Source organism: Aedes aegypti, chromosome 2, assembly GCF_002204515.2.
Source record: "Aedes aegypti strain LVP_AGWG chromosome 2, AaegL5.0 Primary Assembly, whole genome shotgun sequence".
NCBI classification, from domain to species: Eukaryota; Metazoa; Arthropoda; class Insecta; order Diptera; family Culicidae; genus Aedes; species Aedes aegypti.
In genome coordinates this window covers 177,963,076-177,985,977 of record NC_035108.1, presented here as the reverse complement: position 1 = coordinate 177,985,977, position 22,902 = coordinate 177,963,076, and the positions used below count along the sequence as shown (strand labels likewise).

The following is a 22,902-nucleotide window of genomic DNA, read 5'->3' as shown; positions in this document are numbered from 1 at the left end:
GATAATTACCGTTGCAATCGAACACAGTCCGCGTTTCCAAGTGAAGTCATCTAAAATCCGTTCATTTGTCGCATTCTTCGAAAAGTCGATTGATGCTACTGATGAATTGCGGTCGAATCAACTTAGAGAAAAGATCTTTGAAGGAGACATTTTGAAAGTGAAGAAGGATGAGCCAACATATTGGGGAAGTACATTCACGATGCTCGAAAGATTCACAAAATTCGAAAGCTATAATGGCAGTAACTTATACAACGTGGCTAGCCACGTTTCCACCAAATTGGAATGCGAAAAACTTTCATACATAGATAGACATTTAAAGATTAATAATGAACAGTAATATTTATCATTTATTTATAATTCGAGTAGCATGTGTAAATATCAGAAGTACCGTAAACCGGGGTAACTTTGATAGTGCGAGACCCACAACATACTAAACGAAATAACAAAGTTTCTGTTAATCAGTTAAGCAAAACGAATGCAATAGTATAGACTATTAGTATGACACTTCATGTCAAAGCTATTTTCGTTGGAATCAAGTACATTTGAGGATTTATATGCAAATATTAAAAATTTATAAGATTTTAGCATTTTTGAAACGCTTGCAAACAATCTGTTCTACTATTTGATGAATTCATAATGAGTTCGTCACTTATCCTTGACAGCCTAATTGTAGCAGAACATAAACTCGGTCTCAAATATCTTAGCGAAAACCATTTTTACAAACTGGGGCCATTTTTGTATTCGAAGTTAGAAATTTCCATACAGCGTTAAACGCCTAGAGGTATGCAACGCCCTATAAATGTTCCGTAATGCATTCAATTTTGTTCGATTTATACTCCATTATCAAAGTTACCCCAAAACATAAAACCGACTTTCGATAAGGCTGATACAAATATTAATTTTCTTTTATGTCCGAGACCACTTGGAAGGTACGAGGGGGGGATAAAAATAAATAAGGAGCAAAAAAATAAAAATTGAAAAAAAAATATTTTTTTGAATTTTTATGTTTAACGGTAGTTGTTAAACTATTTTCAATCGTCATCTGGATTATTATTTTACCTGTTTTCGACTTTTAAAATTAAAAAAACCTAACTGATGTCAAAAAAATGATGAATATTTTTTTTTCTCCCCTTCAAAATTTTCGGATTTTTGAAGGGGGGGGTGACATAAAAGAAAATTAATATTTGTATCAGCCTAATTTGAAAAATAATATATCCATTCAGAATTAATCTTTTGGCAATCTATCAACTGCAATCGATAGTAAGAATACCAGCACTTGTTTCAAAAATATAAATTATAATTCTTTGAAACAGCATGCATAAATATTCAAGTTTTCTTCGAAAAAAAAACTATCAAAGTTATCCCATTTTACGGTAGATGAATATTGTTTATATTTTATTAAAATAACCCGACATTGACCAAACTCATCGCAACCAGTTTCAAGCACCCATAAGCCGACTATGACGTATTCGTCATACTAGACCCGGTACACTATCAAAAGTTGGTGCTCAACACTTCACACGCACAGGAAACCTCCAAGGCTCCAGACAAGCATCTCAATTTTCAAAAATCAAAGTTTCGCTATCTGTACAGGTTCTTAGTCAAAACATCGCGTCTACATTAAATGTCTTGAGAGGATAGGACAGTTTTTTTTGTGGATGGCGAGCCTACTGAAGAATTTCTAAGCCTTTTTAACGACATGTTTGACATATTCAACAGTATGAGCTCGCAGGAAAATGGCTTCAAACTACCGTTATCAAAATTAAACTTCGATCTATACCACCACGCATTTAAATATCTGGAACAGTATATTCGAAACACCAAGCATACCTATCTCGAGCCCCGCCATAAAACTGGATTCCTTGGATTTCTTGTAAATATATAAAGTTTCCAACAAATTTTCAGGATTTATATTGATGAAAGTGAAATAATAAATGAACTGTATACACATCGTCAAAGTCAAGACCACCTCGAGTCCAAACAATGATCCCAGTTCAACTCAATTTGAAGCCAGCTCTTAGAGACTTATAAACAGTAACGAGCTAACGTGTTCCGAAACCAAGTTATTATTTGCTTGTTATGTTTCGATTTCTTCTGCAAAGAACAAGAATTCTGCAAAGATTTGACAAACACCGGAACCACCCATGCAGCAAATGGAGCAGCATGTGAACAAGTTCTCCATGACTGCGAGAGCAAGGTGTACAAAAAACATCATGTAGAGCATCAATGCTTTAATAACGAATGATATTATTCTTACTACACCTCACACTGGTTTAGAGACCGAAAAACATGCTTTTTTTAGTTTTTGATGTCTAAACGTAATTTTAGAAGGGTGGTATGTTCTAAAGAGTTGGAGAATATCGCTTGCACTTTATTTTTAAATAAAAATAATTGTGATCTATATACCTAGCAGTGCAGTGTGAAAATATTTTTTTCTATGGTTACTCAAATCAAGAAGCAGTCTTCAGCAAAGTTGTAGATAATGATAATTGATTTTTTTTATGACACCAATTTTGTTCAAACGTTTATTAAAGAGTTACAGAGCATTTTGTATAAAATACTCCTAAAACCAGATTTTTTCAAATAACTTTTTTCATAACGGTTTTAGCTAAAACAATATTATAGAAAGTTATCAACAATCCAAATATTAGTGTTTTTTTCTCGGAAACACCAACTTTCTATCTCATCTTCTTTCAAAGTTAATAACAATTTTATTTATAAAATTGTCTCCTTTGTCTCAACATATCATGGAAAGCGGCAAACCAAACAACTTCCATCTGAAAGATTCTTTTAGGCTAACGATCTGACATTGTTTCATTTATTTCCGTCGTGTTCCAATGTTTATTAGAACTAGTGTGCATCTGTGGGACATACAGTCGCCTAACAGTTATGTATAACACACATATGTATATGGATCAGAGTTGGATTAAACGAAGAATATCTCAACAAATAGAGTTGTTTTTACACATATCTCATTTTACCTATTTGAACCATAATTGTATAATGCATCGCAAACATTTAATATGGACGTTTACGCATTTTATCTGTTCCTGGGCAATAAAATGTTTATCATATTCCTATAAGCGTTGATTCATATCTGTGAGGCGATCCATTATTTACGAAAGACAATTTTGATCCCCTCCCCCCATGGTAAGGTTTTTTGTATCAAAATTAAAAATAATTTGTATGGTGCGTAAGAAATCTCAAACCTCCCCTCTCCACCAAACCTCTTACGTAATCAATGGACCACCCCTAAGGCGATTCGCAAAGAAACGCCAAAAAGTATGCGTTCATCAACACTCCATTCATTTAGCTCGCAGATAAATTGCTGTTATAGTGTTTCGATCTATAATATGAGTCGGTTTGATTAGGGACGTTCCGATCCTTGGAATATCGATATTTTGCTTTCAATATTCGATATACCAAAATGGTATCGATATTTTCTATTCAATATTGCGGGGAAATTTAAAAATTTGGATTTCTTCGCGGAAATAAAGCGCAACGTGCTATCTCCGAATAGATGAAATGAACCACAGCAAGCATTGCATGCTTGAGGAAAGAAAGTTCAATTCTCGCGGAACAATACTAAAGGACCTATCTAACATTGAGAGGCTCTCTTTGTTTACTTTCTCTTTCATTAATAACTGAGTCACATTAACCTCTTCTGTTGCGTTTTTTGTATGAAACGCTAGTCAAGGAAATTGACTTTCGATCTAAAGTGAAAAACTTCCCAAAATCTTTAGTATTCCACTGTTATAATGAAAAGAGAACGAGAGAGGAGAGAATCTCTCATTTGTACATAGGTCCTTTAGTAATGTTCCGCGAGAATTCAATGACAGTAAGCACACGCAACCCGAGCCTGCAAGATTTCATTACAATTCTGCATGATTCTAATACAGAAATTGTATTAGATCGTTGCATATACAGAAATTGTAATGGTCGACAATACAAGGCATTGTATAACAAAGAACATGGAAAGAAGAGAAAGAAATCGGAAAAATATGCTTGTGTCCGCGCCGAGTTCGAGATGCATGAGAAACAAGTTGGCTGCGTCATTACGCAGCCATGAGGCGTAATGAGTTCAAAAAGATTTTGCCGTTGACGTCGGGATTCGAACCGGGAGTGGTTTAGCCTAATCATACATCAAACGACGCGCCATCCATCACGGCTATATCTGTCACTTAATGAGAACATGTTTGAAGACAATTATAAACAACACCCGGCTGCTGTTGGCGAAACCGGAGAGTGAAGTAACTACAGTCAGGTCTCCAATTAGACACACGGTTGAGGAGCGTAATAAATATCAGCGTTATGTTTGAGATTTCATCTTCAACAATATTCCCAGAATATCTGATATGTATTAGAAGATAGTTCAGTACTGTCTTTGGCGATGTTTTAGTATACGATACGACCTACTTTGAAGAGTTGAGAATTATTCTTTTAACTGAGAACTTGGCCAGTAAGAGTGCTGCTTCTAAATAGATCAATATGAACCTTACAGGAGAAGTATTTTCTTCTTTTTTCTGGCGTAACATCCCAACTGTGAGAAAGCTTGCTTTTGAGCTTAGTGTTCTTTCGAGCACTTTTGCAGTTAATAACTAAGAGCTGTCCTCGCCATTTGAGCACTGTGCTATGTTTTATCACATACGAGTTATTCAATAATGAAACCTCTGAAAACCTCCGAAACGATTAAATCCCAAATTCACTGGTTTTAAAGTTCGCGTTGTGAGAATGCGTTCTATAGGAGACGCGATTGATTCGAAAAGAGGAGCGGAGATATGGATTAGATATGGATTCGTGCTTTCCACGCTGTAAGGGAATGTTTGCATGTATTGGATACAATGGAATAAAACTTCAAATACGATGAACTACCGGCGGACACAATACACACACTTAGATTTTTTACGGATTCCTGTGAAACTTCACCGAAACCTCAACAGCTGAACATTCGGTGAAAATTCACTGAATAATCTGTGAAATCGTTGAACAGAATCGGGAATTGAACTCTCGACCTACCGATCAGGAAGCAGGCTTGTTACCACTTTACCAGCTTTTACTGCTGATAAGTGGTGTGCAAAAAGTGGAACAAAGGAGCTCATGCCTGCCAGAGCGGCTGTCAAATGATTTCACAGAAGTTCGGTGCAAATAATGCTTTCACCGAACTGTTCGTTGGTATTTTACAGAATTACGGCAGTTTTTTTTCCACGAATTTCGGCGGTAAAAAAAGTAGATTTCACGGATTTTGTCGGAAATACCTGGTTTCACAAGAAAATCTGCATTTTTGTTATTTACATATCATATTCGGTGATTTATTTCACAGTATACGGCGATTTATTTTAAGTGTGCAATTCTTGTAAAATTCTTATGCAGGAATTGTTGTAAGTTGGACCTTGCATCTTTTGTAAGCTACCGCGGGGCAAGTGTGTAAATGGGGTAAGTAAAAATAATATGAATATTTTACTGAATATGTGAATTAACGTTTTAAAATCTTGAGTAGAACTTTGAGACCATTCATATAATTACAATATTTAAGTGATTCATGAGATTTTGCAACCATCATTGTATGATATATCGAAAGATTGTCTACCTGTCAACTATTACTCCGTAACAAGTTGGCATCGTGCAATCTTATTTTAATATTTTGAGTGGAAGAAAAGATGCGGAAAATAATTTTCTGTACCACTTTTAAGTTGCCTCTCTGACAGTTTTAAACTGAAATAAAATAAAAAGTTTTAGAATAATTTGACCTAGAGCTAAAAATAACTAGATAAAACCGCCAATTTTCTAATCACTTGGAGCAAGTGAAAAGTGGAGTATTAGAGATTGAATTTGTGTTTGCTCTTAATGTACCTATAGGTAAACAAGGTTTGCAATAATCATAAAAAAAAAACAGAACGTGCTGAAAATCCGAGAAACACTTTACTCAAAGCCTTTATAAATCATGGAACTTCTCTAAAAGAGGTTGCCAAACATTACGATATTAATGTGTCTACTTCGGTCAGCCAATTGAAAAGAAGACGTTTATTGAAAAGATCCAATATTAGAGAATATCGTAAAGCTATTTCAAAACATAAAAATGGAATATCGGTCTATCAACATAAAAAAGATTCTAAGTTTATTTAATGATTCCGTTCCAAGAAATGAAGAAACGATTTCTTTCAAAGAGTTATCCGACGTCGAATCCAACTTTCGTAAAAACAATTAAGAGATAAATAATAAATCTACAGAGCAGGAATGCAATTGCTGTCTTATGATGTAAGAATTAGCATTAAAAATGTTGTAGTAATATTGTTGTCGAATTACTTAAACAAACATAATTAAACAGAAGAAAACTTAACTGACAAGAAAAACATTACATAACATCTTTGTTTATTTATTTATTCATTTATTTATACACCATCAGACAGTAAGCCCCAATGATGTTTTAAACTGTTTACATGTTATTAATGTTATTGTTCATTTGAGACTCCTTAAAAAATGTTAAAGTTGTAAGAAATCGTAAATATAACTGTTAGTATTTTAATTTATTTTTCAAAACGATAAACTTTTAAATTGCTCCATTTCTGAGACAAATGAAAAGAAGGGATACCTTCTTCAAAAACTTGGTCTGTATTTTTTTCCAATTTCACATAAAAATCAATTTAGCATACCGCTTATATTTGGTGGTAGTCAAGTTAAAAAATAAACACGACCTAATTTATTTTATTATAAAGTCTTTAGAATTTAAAGAATCTCAACTATATACAGTACTGGACATAATAAAGTACGCATTGGCCGTTTTTCCATACAAAATGGTCATGTTTGGAGATCTGAATCTCAGCTTTTAGTGGTCCGATTGATCCGAAATTTTCACCACAGCCTAGATATAACATAGATTTTACTCAATTAAAATATCACTGCATTTGAAACACAATCTTTTAAAGTATTAAAAATCTCTTAATTTGCAAAAAATTGCAAAATTTAATTTTGACAATATTTTGAAAACAATCAGTTTTACCTAAAAATTATGTTCTGCAAACTTTTGTGTCTTATCAAACTGTACATTTTTGCAGAAGAACATATTGCTCTAAGTATTTTCATTTAAAAATTATTTTTACTTTAAAATTTTGTCATTTTTATCAAAATTTGAGATTTGCGATAACTTCAAAGTTCGTTAATGAAAAACTATTAAATTCTAGCCTAGAAAATTTGAGGTTACTTTCAAGCTGCGGTGAAAATTTCAGGTCAATCGGACAACTAGAAACCGAGATATAACAATCCAAACTTGATCATTTTGTATGAAAAAACGGCCAATGCGTACTTTATTCTGTCCAGTACTGTACTTTCCCTTACCCACTTGCCCCACGGTACCTTATTAGGTTTTTATTTTGCGTCTACATGTTTCTTTCATTCTTCCTTTGCTGACATTACGTCCCTACAATTAAGCCAATTAAGTGATTTCTTTCAGTTCTTTTTTTAGAAATCACATCACAGAATAAAAATGAAAGTCTTATTCAGTTACTAATTATTTAAGTTGTGCCCACACTCCTAGCATAATCATTAGACAAAGGGACAAAGCCAACTCATCTTAGCGTTCGTATGAGCCCTTGCACAGTTATTAACTGAGAGCTTTTTTTGCCAAAGTTGCCCTTTTCGCATTCGTATATCGTTTGGCAAGTTACGGTGATACTCGATGCCCAGGGAAGTCGAGGAAATTTCCATTGCGAAAATATCCTGGACCGACCGAGAATCGAACCCAGATAGGGTCAATTGGTCCAAAATGCCACTTTAAGGATTTGTGTCGTTTTCTCTTAATGAGATCCACATTTTAACGCCATTAGAGGTCCTAACAGTAACTTTACAATATTTTCCTGCTACCATCATGAAAACATTTCCCAAATTTGAGTTTTTTACGGGTTTAAATCGTGTAGAAAAGCTGGTTGAAAAATGGGAGTGGTTCAAAATGACCAAATGGGTGGGGTAAAATGCCATTTAGTATGGAGAAATGGTAATTAGCAACCAAGTTTCTCCATGAGTTTGCTCTGTAGTTTCACCAGAAAATTAAGGAAAAGCTATGAGTTTATGTCACAGGGGTGGTGGCGGCAACTTTTGGGTAAACATCTTTCAACATCGTTTGGCAAAGAATACAAATTGAAACGTTCTAGGAATGATTTAATGAGGTGAGCCATTTTACCCCATCAGTGCGTCTTGGACCATGTTCCCCTACCTTCAACATGGCTTTGATTGTTAGCCGCGGACTTTACCACTCGGCTAAGGGAGGCCACATACATATATATTATAGTTATATAAATTATGTTGGAAACAATGCCCCTACTGGCCAAATTCTCAACTAAAAGGATGATCATTAACTCTTTAAGGTAGATCTAAAGATTACTGAAACTCCGTCGAAGACAGCATTGAGCTATCTCTTTGCACATACGAGATATTTAAAAATAATAAAATCAATTTTCATAAGTTCTAATGTTCGCGTAGTAGTAGTGCGCCTGATTGGAGACCCGACTGTATTCGAATGTCAACTAGACACGAAAGAAGGAAAGCATACTGTGGAGCTGATGTATCACATAATGCTATCCTACTTCGTCCAAAAGAGAATCGAAGTTATTTTTAGACATGACTGCGTGCGTTTAAGTTTAAAGGGCGATGTTTGGATGTGTTGGATAAAATGAAATAAAACGTTATAATACAATGAGCTGCCGGTAGGCACAATACAATTATTGTATTGTTCTTATGCAGAGATTGTATTAGGTGGGACCTTGCAATTATTGTAAGAGATTTTTATTTTGCGTGCAGAAGCTGCATAGCAATATTCTGCCTCTCGCCCTTCATTTAAGCTATCAATTTCGTGACAAAGTTGAGGAATAACATCTATGGACGCCTAATTCCGCTCATTTGCTGATCGTCGGGCGTCCATGGGTTCAAAAAGTCATGGGTATCAAAGGTGATCTGATTCTGAATCCTCGAATGATCGATGTCTTTAAATTGAATACCCCCCAACGGTTATTTTCTAACGAAAAGCATATCACCCATTCAGCATTCTCCTTATGATTCGTAGAAGAATAAATTGCTCACTTGTCCCAACCCTCTATTATGACGTAATCAACCCTCCTTACTCTCATGAACCATTCCAATTTCATACATTTATGACAACACAGTTCGTTTCGAGGATATGTAACATTTTTTTCAGTTTGCAAGTCAGCATACGCATGTCTATGCTTGTTCAAAAGTTTATTTTTTTTAATATTCATACAAGGAAGATACAGCATTCAAAACAGGTAAAATTTGCATAGTGACAGACAGAAGCTGCAACAATGTCACGGGTGACTAGGATGAATTTGATGGAAAATTTTCCGATAGATTGCTTTGGATTTTCCAGGAATCAATTTTTTTCTTGTAACGCGTAATATATCGGTAATATCGATATTTCCTTCCGATATATCGTAAACTAATAGATAGAAAACAATTGTAGGGTTTTAGATCTAGCATTAGCATAAGCATTGAGCATTCGTAGGTGATACAGCCTTACACCGAGTTGTCTTCTCGTCAATTACCATAGACAAAGATTTAAGATTGCCTCTCAGACATAATTGACGCATCCTTCAGCAGTCGACAATTGTCTTGGCCATGTCCTTGCGAAAGCTAAGAGATAGGAAAGGATAATTAACCAGATACCTATTTATACCCAGCAGAAAACTTGTCTGATTGTTACGCAAAATCTGCTTACATAAAAATAGTCTAACGATTTGACATTCTCTGAAAGCGTGGACAAGAGTTGCAGCAGGAAGACCAAGTCAATTTAAAAAAAAAATCTGGAAGATTTTGAAAATATTTCAGGAAAAATCTAGATCGCTTATATCGTGTATGGAGAACCTTACAAATTATTTGCAAACCCTTACAAATTCATTTCAAATTTTATCTGGATCTTCAAGATTTTTGTAAAATTGGGCCTCAAAAATCTGGAATATTTTAGACAAATCTGGAAGGTTGGCTACGTTGAGTTGCAGAGACCTCACATGCTCTAAGTGAAAAACAATTGTATGGTTTTCTTCAAAAATAATTTATTTATATGTTAATAGAGATATTTATGTAAATGTCGATCAAAACAGTAATAATCTTCAGTATTCAAATATTTTTTTGTCGAATTTAAGGAAACTAAACGGCAGGCCACTAAGTGATATAGCAATTTTGTTCCATTGAAATATATCATATGATATTTTGATATATCGATATTTTGAATCAATATATCAGTGGTATCGATAATCGTATCGAATCAAATATCGATACTTCGCAATATCGGAACGTCCCTAGGTTTGATCCATAATAAGGAATTATTTAAATTTATATAAAAATTGACACTTTATCGTAAATAATCGAAAATTTTGAGGTGTGTTCCTTTGAACAACTATATTCCACATGCCAGGGAGGTGATCCGATTTTGTTCAGCGTCACCATGATTTTTAATCATGTTTTATTCAGAATTTAGGGTAAGTTGATCTAAAACTGTGGAATGACACATCTGTACCTGAGAGAAACTCGCGAGGAGGAAAAATATCAACGTCATATGCATCCCAGATTCAGCTGTCACGAAAAGTCAAATGCATTATTGTCATTATTAAATAAACTTTTATTTAAAACCTGTCAGCGGAGCCGTTATTTGTAATGTCTGCTACGTTTGCTGGCATGAAATTTCACTAAAAAAGCTAGTTATGCTTCGGGTGATGCAAACGCAAGTTTGCTTAGATGTTCATATGAAAGTTTGAACGGCTTGCGCATTATTGATGTCAACTTGGAATAGAATAAGAAAAAAAATACCGTAAAATCGGGTGTAATTGATCAGAAGGGTGAAATTGATCATCGTATCACACGATTTTATTTATTGGTAATGGAGCACAAATATCAATGTAAGCTGCAGTAAATGAACGTTGTTTGTCGTAACTATTGTCGCATTGTGTGTTGTGAAGTTTTTTGCGTTAAAGAATGTTTATTTCTATGAAAACAATGTAAAATTTCAAAATCATGCACGGTGCAGTATTGCCAAACACCTATGAACTTCTATTTCTAAGCAAGGATTTGAACATGGTATAAACCTAAAACCTTGTGAGGATTCTTGAGATATATCCCTAAACCAGATTCCAATACCAAAATTCATACCAATTAGCTCATATGGTTGAAATAATTGAATTTCTGTTAGATATCATTGAATTCCTTGGGAAATTGCATACATTTAGGCGTTTTCCGCGTAATTCTTGAAATTTAACTGTTCGTTATTTATACATATAAATATTGCATTGTTAAGAATTTCACAAGCATATTCGAATTCAGAGAGCTCGTATTAATTATGTAGAGTTGTTTTGGAAACTTACAATAATGGCATTGACAAGTGATCAATTTCACCCCGAAATGAGATCCCCTGATTTTTTATTTTAGAGATATTTATTAATAATAAAATGACATTTGTTAGAAAATTTCGGTACATGAGTCGATGAGGCTCACCTTCGTACTTGTTTTCCTGCATTCAGTTGTTTGGCATTCTTAACATTATAGAAAACAGACTAGAAAAACCGTGAAAAATGATCAATTCCACCCGAAATTACGGTAACACAAAACAATCAAAGGACACCTAGCAACGTTTATATAAATCACCGCCGCCCTAGTAAGAAAAATCTATCTTTGACATCGCATTTCTTGTTAAAAATCTTACCGCATTCGGTGTTTCCGCATTTGATATTTGCATTTCAAACGCACACAGCAATAGTACTTACACGTAAGGATTAGGATTAGGAACATCATCTGATTGATCTTCCCACACCGGTGCCGGATCCCGGAAGGGCGGTTGAGGTACTGGCACTGGTGTCGTCGTAGGTGGCACAATGGGACCAGTGTTCGTGTTCCAATACACTCGTATGGCACCGGTCTGTGTTGCTGAATAGGCTATTAATAATCCTATTAGACCCTGTAAAGAAAAAAAGTAAACGAGTTATATTATTTTTAACGAATTGACCGGCTGTTTTTGAAGAAGCACTAAAGGTACAGGAATTCATGATCGGAATGACTCATATCATAAAAACTTCGAATCAACATTCATTGATGGGACATTTTCAAAGCACGAATGGTGCTTCCCTCTCTCATATTCATAAGCTAATAAAATTAAGGTTTTTACGAAAATTGCGTTTAGTTCATGCGTAATTTTGTCAACTTTATAAAACTATGATTTCTGTCAATATAGATTATGCTACCGAAGATTCAAATCGCACATGATTTCTGCAAACGATATTAGTAGGAAATACGCGATTGTTACTGAATATGGCATCGCCGCAAACAATTCCATGGTCAAAACTTTCCTAAGTACCTACCTATACCACTTGGGCAACATTAACAAATTACTATTAAGAATGCGGAATTGCCCTAAGAAATCGCCTACCTTTAGACGTATTCCGTGGTTAATTTTGAAATACCCAAAAACTTAAAGACTCGTAAAAGTTTTGCCTTCATATTCGGATTCAGAGGCAATGAGTTTGTAAATGGATGGGCATGGCGTACCACTGGTAGATCGCGTACCTGAAGGAATAAAATAGACCCCGCTGTGTCGTTCTGAGCCTTCTGCTTAGCAACTCCTATCCCTATCTCCTCGCGGTACTGGCCGGGGTACGAGCAACCTTAGGGAAAATCGGGAAACCAATCACGGAACTTTGGTCGTATGCTGACTTGGGAAGAAGGGGGGGGGGGTTACTTCTACAAACCTGGAGCGTCTGTACTCCATGTTAGGAGCGGCTCACAACAATTTCTGTTCCCCATGTCAGGGGCGGCTGATCATCGTCTGAGTGCCAGAGAGCTAAACTGCGCACTATAGTCCGCACGTGGAATTTTAAATTCCTCAACTTCATCGAGAGCATACGCATACTAGCCGATGTGCTGAAGGACCGTGGATTCGTCATCGTAGCGCTACAGGAAGTGTGTTAGAAGGGATCAATGGTGCGAACGTTTAGAGATAACCATACCATCTACTGGGGGTTGCAAAATGGTGAGTCGACAACCAGGAAGGAGCGTCCAACATATTTCTGGTCCTCACAAGCCCCTACCTCACGCTTCCACGGATCTAACGATGACAAAGACCGACAGCTAAGGGTTGCGTACTTAGCTGGTAGTGCAACCTGAGCACTGTTGTCCTTCTGACATCAGCTAGAATGAGGAGGTGCCAGGTGGGAGCTTGGGATTTTTACCCTTTCCAAGCGAAACTCATACATACAGCCGTATGGAATACCACCTTTAGTACTTCCTTCGGGAGGTGGCCGAGCGTCTGGTCCATCTGATCAGGGGCTCAAGCATGGTCTACCTAGGATGTGGCGGGGGTTCATCAGTGGGCTCTGGTGAATCTCTACAAAAAACCACATATCTGCAAGTAACCCTGAACAAGCGACCTGGTACCGCTTTCAAAGTGCCTTAGCCCAACCATTGGAGTGCCAACCGGCACATTAGGATCGATGCCAGTAAGATCCTAATTACGGCATTCTGGCTGCAAGGACAAGGACAAGGTCAAGGACTGTATCAACACGACGCTATAGAGCTGGCAATCGCTCTATTCCACTTCCTTAGTAAGAATGGGTGACACTATTCTGAAACGGCAGGTGGGCTAATGGAACGGTTGCCCCCGTCCCGTTAAAACCGTGGCAGGCCTCCTAGTACGTTCAAAGCTCGCCACCTTAGCTGGAAGTAGGCTCAGATGGATATTCCTGACTAGCGTCGATCTGGCTCTGAACCCGGTACCCCATGAAGGACCGTGTCAGCCCTCGCGTGGACCTCACTGCAAGCAAAGATACCCATGGGATCACAAGGACGACTACTTACGACGGGTGGAGATAGCGGCTTGCAGGGGGGACCCTTAAGCATGGAAGTGAACAACAACAACGTAGGTGAAGCAGCGAATCCGTTCGCAAAAAGTGGCTTGCCGAGGTCGCCACCGAAGCAATGCCAACAGCAGGAGTTGGAACAGCAGCAGCTGGAACACCAGCAGGGCGAAGACGAGCTGCACGAGCAGCGAACACGTGAACAGGAGCGGCGGGATAAGTCGCAAAGTGAGCAGGAGCAGCGTGAGAGACAGCAGCAACATCAGCTGCAAAGTGCGTGGAAGTTACCCCCGAGGCAATCGAAGGTGGAAGCGGCGAAAACCGTCGTAGATGAGCTTCGGGAATTCGTCGATAAGAGGCACAACGTGCACAAAGACATTAAGGACCTCGTGGCAAGGATTCAAGGAACCCTCGGATCCGCCGTCAAGGACTGGAGGAAAGTGATGCAGAGGATTGAAGCTGTTGAAACCGAGTTAGCGGCGACCAAAAAGGCCCTGGCAGCTGCGGTAGTGCAGCCGGAAAAAACCGGCATAGCCTCTCGGAAAGATAGCAAGGGGAAAGAAAGGTCAGCGGGAATAGGAACTACGCCAAGTTTCACCCCTAAAAGACATAGGTCGTCACCAGGAGACGAAAGACAGGCTGTATCCAAGAAGCCGAAAAATGCAAATCCAAAACCGGCGGATGAAGTGCTCAGTAGGGGACCTGGCGATATCCCATGGCAAGAGGTCCGGAACAAGAAGAAGAGAGGCAAACAGGAAAGTGCCAGAAAGCAAAGGCCAATTAGGAAGAAGGCAAAATGCGAAGCTGTTGTCGTCAAAACTAGCGAGGACACTTATGCTGAAGTCTTGCGGGCCATGAGGACGGACCCTCAACTAAAGGAGTTTGGTGCCGACGTTCAGAAGATCAGACGCACCCAGACGGGAGACATGCTCATCGAGCTAAAAAAAGACTCGGTGAACAAAAGCTCGACATACAAAGAGCTAACAGAGAGAGTCATGGGCGAAAAGGTGCAGGTGAAGGCCATGTGCCCTGAAGTGACACTCCAATTGCGGGATCTGGATTGGATCACCACCGAAGAGGAAGTGAGGACCACCATAAAGGAGCAGTGCGATTTGGAAACGGTGCAGATGACAGTACGGCTAAGAAGAGCACCGCTTGTAACACAGGCGGCGTCGATAAAGCTCCCATTAGACGCAGCCAACAAAGCGCTGGAAGTCGGGAAAATTCGGGTCGGTTGTTCAGTATGTCCACTGAAGATCTCCCAGAGACCGGAGGGATGCTACAGGTGCCTGGAATACGGCCACCTGGCACGGAACTGCGAAGGACCAGACAGAAGTAAGCTCTGTAGATGGTGTGGCGACGAAGGTCACAAGGCGCAGGATTGCAACAATAAGCAACGGTGCTTGATCTGCAAGGACAAAAGTCACAACAGACACGCGACGGGAGGCCCTAAGTGTCCGGCCTTCAAGCGAGCGAGAAATTCTAAACCGCAGTGGAGGTAACTCAGCTAAACCTCAACCACTGTGACACAGCGCAACAGCTGCTGTGGAAGTCCGTATCGGAATCGAAGTGCGACGTAGCTATCCTTGCCGAGCCGTATCGAGTACCAGCTGGAAACGGTAACTGGATCGCTGATAAGGCGAAGACAGCGGCAATCTGGACGATGGGGAGGTATCCTATCCAGGAAATAGTGTTCCAGGCGGACGAAGGCTTCGTTATTGCAAAGCTTAACGATGTGTACGCGTGTAGCTGCTACGCACCCCCCCCCCGCTGGACATTAGACCAGTTCAACGAGATGCTGGACGAGCTAACCGATAAGCTAGCCGACCGGAGACCAGTCGTCATCGCTGGCGACTTCAATGCTTGGGCAGTTGAGTGGGGCAGCCGTCTCACCAACCCAAGAGGGTGTTGTCTACTAGAAGCGCTGGCAAGGCTGGACGTAGACTTGGGTAACGAAGGAACAACCAGCACCTACCGTAGAGATGGCCGGGAATCAATAATCGACATCACTTTCTGTAGTCCTGTGTTGATGGGAAGCCTGAACTGGAGAGTCTGCGATGGGTACACTCATAGCGATCATCAGGAGGTCCGGTATAGAATTGGTGGAAGAGCACAATGATCACAGAGAGCGAGTACACCTCATGAGCAGATGTGGAAAACGAACCGTTTCAACGAAGAGCTTTTCGTGGAAGCCCTCAGAAGAGAAGAGCAGGTTCTGAACTTGAGATCGGGGGAGTTAACGGCTGTGCTGGTACGAGCATGCGACATTACCATGCCACGGAAGGTCGAGCCGAAATACAGACGTCGTCCGGTATACTGGTGGGATGAGACACTTGGCAATCTCCGCAAAAGATGCCTCCAAGCCAGGAGACGGATGCAAAGAGCCAAAACCGATGGCGAGAGGGAAGAGCGAAGAGTAACACTGAGGGCGGCGAAAGCCGATCTGAAAAGAGAAATTTCGCTGAGCAAGAAAACGTGCTTTAAGGAGTTGTGTCGCGATGCCAATGCAAATCCGTGGGGAGATGCATACAGGGTGGCGATGGCCAAGATCAGTGGTCCAGCCGTACCCGCTGAAACATGCCCAGAGAAGTTGCAGATTATCGTCGACGAGTTGTTCCCACAACACGCGCCAACGGTCTGGCCACCGACACCGTATGGCCAGGAAGGTGAAGAAAGAGCAATCATTACCAATGAGGAGCTCATAGAGGCGGCCAAGAAAATGAAGCCGAAGAAAGCGCCTGGCTCAGATGATATCCCCAGCAAACCAGAGATCATATAAGAATGTGAATTTCAAATCGTATAATTGTGCAATTTGCGTTGGAATTGGATATGATGCAAAATTGAATTAATTTAAATTGTTTATGGAGTCAGTAATTTGATCTGATTTAAATTTGCATCTAAACAAATTCCAACTTCATATAACAAAATATGTGACTTCAAATTGTCATTCCTTTGCAATTTCTATTTCACTTGATTTGATTCTATTATAATCTTGAATGAGAGATTAGATATAAGTTCATCTGATGTAAATATAAAATCACACAGGGGAAGAGTGCACATTGCTGGATGCATATCAAAAACCAAACATAATTTGAACAAGCGGTACACATGAATAAATTGATACTGGATATTAGAACATCAATATTTATCAGAAACGCAATGACACCACTTTACATACAATTTCAGCTTATTTCCTTCAAGAATCGCTTCACTATGAGGTGGATGTACTGGGTCAGCGTCTGGGATCATAAATTGGACCGTGTTTGCTCTCCTCTGCGGACTCAGGGTGCTGCTACTGTTCCATACCTACGGTTACTCGTTGAAAATCACACAGGAAAAGATACATCAGCGTTTTACTGATTAATTATTATAACTTTTATTCTAAAAACTTGAAAACCACAAAATGAAAAACTTGAAATGGCCACAAATTTGCAGCCTGTGTCACGATTTTTTCTTTATGTTTCTTTTCTATGTTTGTAAAAATTAAATCATACAAAGTGCAACACACTGTCATAAGCGTTAGTCATACTGAACGCCAAATCAATTTGTTTGGAGTTGTATTGGTTATGATGAAATTGCCTAAAATATATGTACGGTTAAAAAGTGTAATACGCCCCCCTAAGGAAAAAGTGCTTATTTAGTTGGTCATGCTCGCACGCAACTTTTGACGTAGAACTACGTCTTTCTTCTCTATACAGGAGTGAAATTGGAATTTCAAAACCAAGAGCGTTACGTTGGCATGAAATATTTTAAACGTTTATAACTTTTCGCTGGCTTAACGAAATTTCTTGATTAGCACCTCAATCGAAAGACAAGACATCAAAGCTTCATGTCGTTTACTTACTGAATCCCAAATACCTGTTCAAATAGTTTAATAACTGTTTTAAAAGAGAACATTGATTTCAAGCAAATCTATAAATAGGGGTGGCTAGAAAAAATTTGACGTCATTTGCTTTTCACTCTCCGATTGGCTCGCATCTCAGCAAGCGACAGATCGGCTGACCGGGCGTGCTTCTCAGGCACAGACATCGATAGCGAAGGACGCCCCCGTTTGTCTTGCTTCGTTCAAATCAAACTGTTGAGCGAGCGAGAGAAGATGCCGTCCGAAGATAAAGCCATCACTGCTGCCACCGCCAAGAAGAAGAAGAGGAAGCAGTCCGCAGGAGAATTTGCGGTCGAACTGTGAACACGGTCGGGCGAGCCACTCTCGCTTTGTGGTTCACCACTTGTTTGCGTTCACCCAGCCATCGTCATCGCCGCCGCAAATTTCATCGGCCGAGGAGCTGTTGACCCGCGCTTCAAAATTTCGACTCGTGATGAAATCAAAGCCATCGGTTTTTTTCAGAGCCATCAAATTTGTGGAAAAGAGTTAAAAGAGAAATATTTCCGTCTTTATTTATAACTTCTAATATTCCTAAATCAATTCCACGGCTTCATACAAAATTTCATTTGTCATGAATAATTTATGACTCAACCATTAGAGATTGTATTCGCGAACGCTGCTGCAGTGCCGTCGGGTAGGTGCTCAACATTTTATAACGATTGTAAAATAGAGTGGCTTTTCCAACAGCGCCTTTTATGTTCCATATTTTATGGGAACACTTTGATTATGAAAATTATCACATGTAACAAAATTGCGACATATTTAGAATGCTTTTGAAAAGACATTCTCATTGAACAATTGTAATAATTTTGGCACTCATGGATCAGAAATTTACCTTCATAATAAAGAAAACTATTGATTATCAATAGCTCGTATTGAATATTTAGGGAATGTAAATCATTCCAACAATTCATGTTCGACCAAATTCTCACGTATTAGCATTCTCCGCAATTTTCAAGTAATTCCAAGCCCAACACATTATTGGCACATACCCATTTCCCAGATTGGTCGATCAGAAAGCGAAGAGCACAAAAGGGAGGAGCATCATCTGCTATTCTAAGGTTATAAAACATGCTGCCTTCGTCGAATTCAGTTTCATTCCATTTCAGCTTTCGAGCTGGTAAGAGCTCCTCCGAACTTGCTTAGCGAGAAGTACCTCGCTTCTAGAATCCTGCTGAGCTGTTAATCCAGAATCTGGTTTGTGAAATCGCTCAAGATTTCAAGATTGAGCTACGTTTCCAGATTTCAACTAATTCCCTGTGATCCGCTACCCTGTTGCTGTTGTGCACCCATGAAATATTCAGCTGGTTTGTCGAATTAACAGAGAACTTATTCACATCTTCTTCTTCTTCTTCTTCTTGGCATTAACGTCCTCACTAGGACAGAGCCTGCTTCTCAACTTATGAGTTCTTATGAGCACTTCCACAGTTATTAACTGAGAGCTTTCTTTGCCAAAGTTTCCATTTTTGCATTCCATTTATGCCCAGGGAAGTCAAGAAAATTTCCATTACGAAAATATCCTGGACCGACCGGGAATCGAACCCAGACACCTTCAGCATGGCTTTGCTTTGTAGCCGCGGACTCTAACCATTCGGCTAAGGAAGGTCCCAACTTATTCACATGCATTTGCAACTTTTTCGATTTTCCATACAAAATGACCAACATTGGTAATTTAGATCTCAGTTATTTATGGACCGATTCGAATTGAACTTTTACAGAGCATCAGATATATCTTGAATTTTAACATATATTTTTGAATAATTTTTCCAATCACGAGTTTATAAGTAATAACGGTTTGACTAAAGTGTAATTTTCGACGATAAACTCAAAACTTTTTATCTCAAAATCTGATAGCCCTACACAAAAACTGTCTTCAGCAAACTTATTCATCTCGTCAAAATCTACAACTTTGGTGAAGATACCATGAAGCTATTCCTTCAATATGTTCAGTTATGTCAATTATAAAAAAATAGTCAAAAAATTTATTATTGTCAAACCGTTACTGCTTTTCAACGTGTGATTGGAAAAATCACTCAAAAATATATGTTAAAATTAAAGTTATGTCTGACATTCTATGATAATTTCATTCAAATCGGTCCATAAATAACTGAGATATAATTTATCAAAGTTGGTCATTTTGCATGAAAAATAAAAAAAACCAAGAGCGTTACGATGGCATGAAGTGTTTTAAACGTTTATAACTTTTTGCTGGATCAACGAAATACCTGGATAAGCACCTCAATCGAAAGACAAAACATCAAAGGTTCATTTCGTTTACTTACTGAATCCCACATACATGTTCAAATAGTTTAATAACTGTTTTAAAAGAGAACGTTGATTTCAACCAAATCTATAAATATGGGGTGCTAGAGAAAAGATGACGCCATTTGCTTTTCACTCTTCGCTTGGGTCGCATCTCAGTAGGCAGCAGGTCGGCTTGCTCTGACCGGGCGTGCTTCTCAGTCACAGACATCGATAGCGAAGGACCTCCCCGTTTGTCTTGCTTCGCTCAAATCGAACTGTCGAGCGAGCGAGAGAAGATGCCGTCCAAAGCCAAAGTCATCACCGCTGCCGCCGCCAAGAAGAAGAAGAAGAGGAAGCAGTCCACAGGAGAATTTGCGGTCGAACTGTGAACACGGTCGGGCGAATCATTCTCGCTTTGTGGTTCACCGCTTGTTTGCGTTCACCCAGCCATCATCATCGCCGCCATCTTCAGATTTCGACTTAAGCCCGGTGTTACTGTTGTGCGCCATCCACGCCACGAAACTTTCGGTTCGTCGTATAAGCAAATAACTTGCTCAAATTTATACATTTGAGTTGAGGATTCCCCGTTTGACCATGGCAATCAACTGATAACATCCAGCAGTGTTATTTATCTGTAAAAGCATCAAAGCTAACAAAGCCATCGGCCCTTTTCAGGGCCATCAAATTAGTGGAAAAGAGTTGAAAGAGAAATACAGTCGACTCTCCATAACTCGATATTCAAGGGACCATCGACTTATAGAATTATCGAGTTATAGAACATACCGAAACCAAAAATTTTAAAATCAAAGGTTCAAATTTCTATATTTCTAATACTTTTATGATCACTTCTGCAAACAAACAATATCATCTTGTTGATAGCATTTTGAAAAAAATATCTTTGGACACTTTTTTCAAAATGTTCGGAAAAACCCTTGTTTTTACTAAAAAAAAATATTTTTTTATTTTTATGTTTTTAAACTTTTATTACACCTTGCAAGTCCTTTATTCACTGCCAAACCAAAAATGGTCCATGTCTCCCTGTATAAAAAAGGGTTTTTAGATGGATATCGAGTTATGGAGGGAAATTTTCCTCCTGCGTGGCATCGACTAATGGAGACATCGAGTTATAGAAATATCGACTTATGGAGAGCATGTTGTATGGGAATTTGAAGGGACCGCAAAATCCATCGAGTTATAGAATATATCGAGTTATAGAACATCGAGTTGTGGAGAGTCGACTGTATTTCCGACTTTATTTATGACTTCTTATATTGCTAAATCAATTTCACAGCTTCATACAAAATTTCATTTGTCATGAATAATTTATGACTTAACAATTTGAGACTGTAATCGCGGGCGCTGCTGCAGTGCCGTCGGGATGAGTGCTTAACATTTCACAACGATTGTAAAATAGAGTGGCATTTCCAACAGCGTTTTTGATGTTCCATATTTTATGGGAACACTTTGATTAGCAAAAATTATCACATTCTCGGCAACTTAACCAGATGCCGTGCTTCTTTTGGAATTTTCTCGGACATCAGCAGACAAATTCCGTGTTTGTCTATTTACATTTATGCGTTGCTCAATCATCTATCGATTCCCACCGACAGACTTGTCAAAATGCATTTGGAAACGTTTTTACAACTCTGCGAACATACCTTGTCAGTGTGACTGTTGTCGGCAGCCCCACTCTCTTCGGCAACTTTCCCATAACAACTGCTGGTGAATCTATTCGGCAGCTCCAAATCAGTCGCATTTTGAGGCGTGCTCATTTGAATTTTTGACATCTCCGGCGATAGGGTAACGGTCGTATTTTGGACCCCCTAAGGATGTGATTTTAGTTTTTTGTCCCAAATCATTAATTGCACAGCGTAATCAAGTCAAATAACATGCTAAAATGTAGAGAAAAACTTCCTCTACGAGATAAAAATGCCCAAACGGTCATGTAGGATCCAAGAAACATCGAAAATAATTGAATTGTGAAGCAGTGTTTTTCATTATTTTGGACACACCAATACATTTTGGACCCTCATAGTATATATTTTGGACCCCCGGAATTTTTTTATCATTTGGCGACAAAGCTCACGGCACTGGTTGTATAATATGCTTGCCCACAGTCTAATCAATCGATTGACAATGGAAAACCGGAGGAACTCTACGCTTTTAGTTCAAAAACTTGAAAAAAGTTTTTGTTTACATTTGAAAAATTTCTGACGGCTTCAATTTCTGTGTGTAACGTGTTGTAACGGTTGCATGGATGAACCGATTAAATTAAATTAATTTCAGATAAAATAAACACATTTTCTATGTACAAACGGTTGATGCAAGTGCGGAATAGTCCAATCTTTCCAAATGGCATGTGAATTGAGTTAATCTTTCGACTTCAACTGGGAAATTTCCAGGAAAATGGCCCAGGGGGTCCAAAATATATAGGGGTCCAAAATATATTGGTTACCCTATCGTTTGTTTAGTCTCGGAAATCTCGCCAGCGGGAAAGCGGGCAGACTGAATGTTTCCACTGATGTGTTTTGATAGAAAAATACTGTGTATTTGGCATTTGAAATTTGGTTGCCGATAATAGTCGAATGGTGCCGAAGCCGTAAGTCTCCCTAATAAAACATATTAAGAATGCTTTTGAAAAGACATTCTCATTGAACAATTGTAATAATTTTGGCACCCATGGATCAGAAATTTACCTTCATAATAAAGAAAACTATTGATTATCAATAGCTCGTATTGAATATTTAGTTAATGTCAACCCTTCCAGCAATTCATGTTCGACCAATTTCTCACGCATTAGCATTCTCCGCAATTTTCAAGTAATTCTAAGCCCAACACATTATTGGCACATACCCATTTCCCAGATTGGTCGATCAGAAAGCGAACAGCACAAAAGGGAGGAGCATCCTCTGTTATTCTAAAGTTATAAAACAT

General features: G+C 38.7%; 1 protein-coding gene across 1 annotated transcript in view; it reads right to left on the bottom strand.

The window, feature by feature from the left end:
- LOC5571331 overlaps window positions 1–22,902 on the bottom strand; it is a 270,749-nt gene that overhangs the window by 96,397 nt on the left and 151,450 nt on the right. The window contains exon 4 of the mRNA XM_021843267.1: window positions 11,760–11,950. Within this exon, the coding sequence (XP_021698959.1) occupies window positions 11,760–11,950 (191 nt within the window). The remainder of the gene's footprint in view (window positions 1–11,759; window positions 11,951–22,902) is intronic.